The sequence below is a fragment of the Olea europaea genome, chromosome 9 (genome assembly GCF_002742605.1).
Source record: "Olea europaea var. sylvestris chromosome 9, O_europaea_v1, whole genome shotgun sequence".
NCBI classification, from domain to species: Eukaryota; Viridiplantae; Streptophyta; class Magnoliopsida; order Lamiales; family Oleaceae; genus Olea; species Olea europaea.
The window spans coordinates 3,729,159-3,732,506 of NC_036245.1; the positions used below are offsets into that span (position 1 = coordinate 3,729,159).

At 34.5% G+C, this 3,348-nt stretch overlaps 1 protein-coding gene across 1 annotated transcript; it reads left to right on the forward strand.

The window, feature by feature from the left end:
* Window positions 1-216: 216 nt before the first annotated feature.
* On the forward strand, window positions 217-1,962 carry LOC111399447 (40S ribosomal protein S30-like). The gene is made up of 3 exons (XM_023026758.1): window positions 217-375; window positions 470-607; window positions 1,737-1,962. The coding sequence occupies exons 1-3, from the start codon at window positions 372-374 to the stop codon at window positions 1,781-1,783; spliced, it is 189 nt and encodes a 62-aa protein (XP_022882526.1). The 5' UTR covers window positions 217-371; the 3' UTR covers window positions 1,784-1,962.
* The last annotated feature ends 1,386 nt before the right edge of the window (window positions 1,963-3,348 follow it).

Consider the following 3,348-nt stretch of genomic DNA (forward strand, 5'->3'; position numbering starts at 1 on the left):
CCCCCCCCCCCCCCCCCCCTCCCCCCTTTTTTGGGTTTTTTTTTTTTTTTTTTTTTTTTTTTTTGGCCGTCTCTAGTAAGATTGGGGATGAATATTCACATTTTCTTTTTTAAGTTTCAGTTTGGTCCTCAAATTTAGGGTAATTATACGTTTATCCATTATTTTTTTCCCCATTTTGGGCAATTTGTTGTCATGGACACATTAGGCCGAAATTCAAATTGAGGCTTTGTATTTGGGACCTAGCCCATTTCGAAACCTTTAAATAACACAAAACCCTAATTCTGACATTTCTCATCTGCAGCTCCGTTTCTTCCCAGCGGCAAAACAACCCTAGGGATCTCTCTGCTTCAGGCGACTAAGAAAAATTAATCATGGGTAATTTTCCAGATAGTCATAATCTACGTCTCTATTTCACATAAGATCTGATTCGACAATTAACGATAATGTGATTCGATTGTGTAAAATGCAGGTAAGGTTCACGGATCATTGGCTCGTGCCGGAAAGGTCAGAGGGCAGACTCCAAAGGTGGCGAAGCAGGATAAGAAGAAGAAGCCCCGTGGCCGTGCCCACAAGCGGATGCAATACAACCGCCGCTTCGTCACTGCCGGTAACCCTTTATTTGTTTCGATGCTAATAATTCGTTTTATTTTCTCATGGTTTTGTTTATGAGAGAAGTAAACTCTGATTGATAGATTTATGTGGTTTTTTGGCTTCTAGAAGTTTAGTACTCCAATGAAATTGTTCTTACTAACTTGTTGGACATAACTTCTGTTTTGCATCCTTTTAATCCATTCAATGTTGGGGAATTCAAAGTCTTTAATTCTGAGTTAAAGATTGCTTATTTTTTCATTGGAGATTTGATCAGTAAACTATAATTGGTTCTCAGAGAATTTGTATAGATACAGCCACCTTAGGTAGAACACAGAACACACCCTTAAAACCTGCTTGCCCAGAGAGTCCAGTTAGTTGTAACTTACAAGTGCAAGCTAAGTCTTAATGCAAGATGCATTTAGAGTCTTCCAATCCATGCCTTCTCTTGTAATTGAGATTTACAGGGTTCCACTTCTGTATTTCCGAGTAGGTGACTTTGCCGAAATAGTTTCAACTGGAAATAGTTTTTTTGAGGTTGTCCTGTCTGTAATTGAGTCGTCTTAAGACGTGCATGCTATTAATCATTGGACAAAACTTACCTCCAAATAGGCATGTTAGAAAAGGGTCCCCAATTAGTTAAAGCCTCCAAGCAAGGCTTATGCAATTAGAGTCATCCATATTTCATGGTAGGTGACTCCATGGAAATAGTTTCGACTGGAAATAGCTTTTTTAAGGCTGTCATCTCCATAATTGAGTCGTTTCAAGACGTGCATGGTATTAATCTAATTGTTTCAACCACATTGGACAAAACTCACCTCCAAGTAGGCCGTTAGAAAGAGGTGCCCCAAGTAGTTAAAGCCTCCACATTTTTCAACCACATTGTTTTTTGGTTATGCTAAAATCGAAACTATTTTTTTGGGCCTTGAAGAATCTTTAACGAAAAACAAACAAACTAATGGTGTCACCTTTTCGTTCGTCCTTTGATACTCTTTTAAGTTTTATTGTGTTTCTTTGAATAACTAAATTTATATATAATATTTATACAACTTCCATGGAATTTTCTTGTATTGAATGCTAAATTTGTTTTGTTTGGAAACATAATGCTGCTGCTAATTCATGTTTTGCATGTCTACTACTGCTTTCAGTTGTTGGCTTTGGGAAGAAGAAGTCACCAAATTCATCTTCAAAGTAAATTGGAGGCATCAATAGTTCTCTTAGAAACTTGGATTAGTTGTTTTTCTGTTGTGACATTATGTTATTACGCCAAACTATGGTGGCGTTTTCTCGTTTGGGAGTTTGATTGTTGGACAAAATTTCCATGACTTGGTTTTATCTAATTTTGAAATCTGGATGATCATTATTTGCTTGTTACTCTGCATGTGTTGAATGTTCCTAAAGTTGAACAGTTTATGGTTTTTGAAATTAAGAGCTTATAGATTTGATTGTTGGTAACCTGAATTGAAGTGTACGTGTCTATGAGATCAGTGGTCTTACTCACTGAATCATAAATATTTGGATAATTTTATGATCTATATAAAAGGAAAGATCGAGTATTTACTGCCTTAAGCTAATTAGATGTCGAAAATATTTTGAAACTGGTTGATTCAAAATTATCCTGATTTAAATTTTAAATGTTTGGTTCATGTTTTTAAAATTCACTTCTTTTTTTCAAAATTACTTTTTACCATTCATTTTATACATTTCTTGCTTTTTTTTTTTGGTACCAAAAAAGAAAAATAAATAAATAATGCTGATGAAATCTATCTCTATTATTAGTACGCAAAAGTTGCGGCTTTATGATATTAATGAAATGATTCTCATTTTTTGATAAAAATAAAAAATAAAAAATAAAAAATAAAAAATAAAAATAAAAAGGAGGAGAGAAAAGAATGGTCTACCGTCTTTTAGAACTTGTTTGGAATTGATTTTGAGAATTGATTTTTTGACCGTTCAGGGAAAAGTAGTGTTCACCTGTGAGAGAAGAAGTCAAATATAATAGTTGGAATAGCGAAATAACGGTCAAAAAATTAATTTTTCGGAGAAAAAAATCACTTCCAAACAGGCTGTTAATTTGATTAAAATACAAAGTTATGTTAGTTAAATATAGAATAATGCTATCTAATATATTGGTGCATGCTCAGAGGTATCATGTTTCTAATGAACCTCATATTCCATCACCACGTCCTCTTATTCTACCCAAAGCATTTTCTTCGTAAAATACAATTTTTCTAACAAAAAATTATTAACGTGAAGGCACACAAGGCAATGTCGACAATATCATTAATACGAGCAAACAAAGGTGCTATGTAGACACAAAAACACGTACACAAATGAAGGCGCCATCACTAGCACACAAGTAACGACTCATGAACATGAAGACACCAACAGAAACACACGAAAGCACAAATCAAGGCACTTTAATCTAAAAGAACTTGTCTTTGAAACTTTCTATTGCAATCTTTGGATTCTTACGCCTTTCAATATCAACTAAGATACTTTCTAAGACCTGAAGATAGAATTTTTGTTATTCAAAACCTTACGAGTAACAACCATTTCTGGACTAGTAAAACTTCTAATCAACATAGAAGAAGTGAAGAATCCGCGAAAGAGAGAACAAATTAGGGATTTTAAGGTATTTGATGGATGAATTTTGGGTAATAATATTGATTTTAGAGAATAAAACTTCAAATCCCCTCTTTTTACCCTTTAATCCTAAAGAAGTGAAATTGGGGGGGGGGGGGGGGGGGGGGGGGAAAA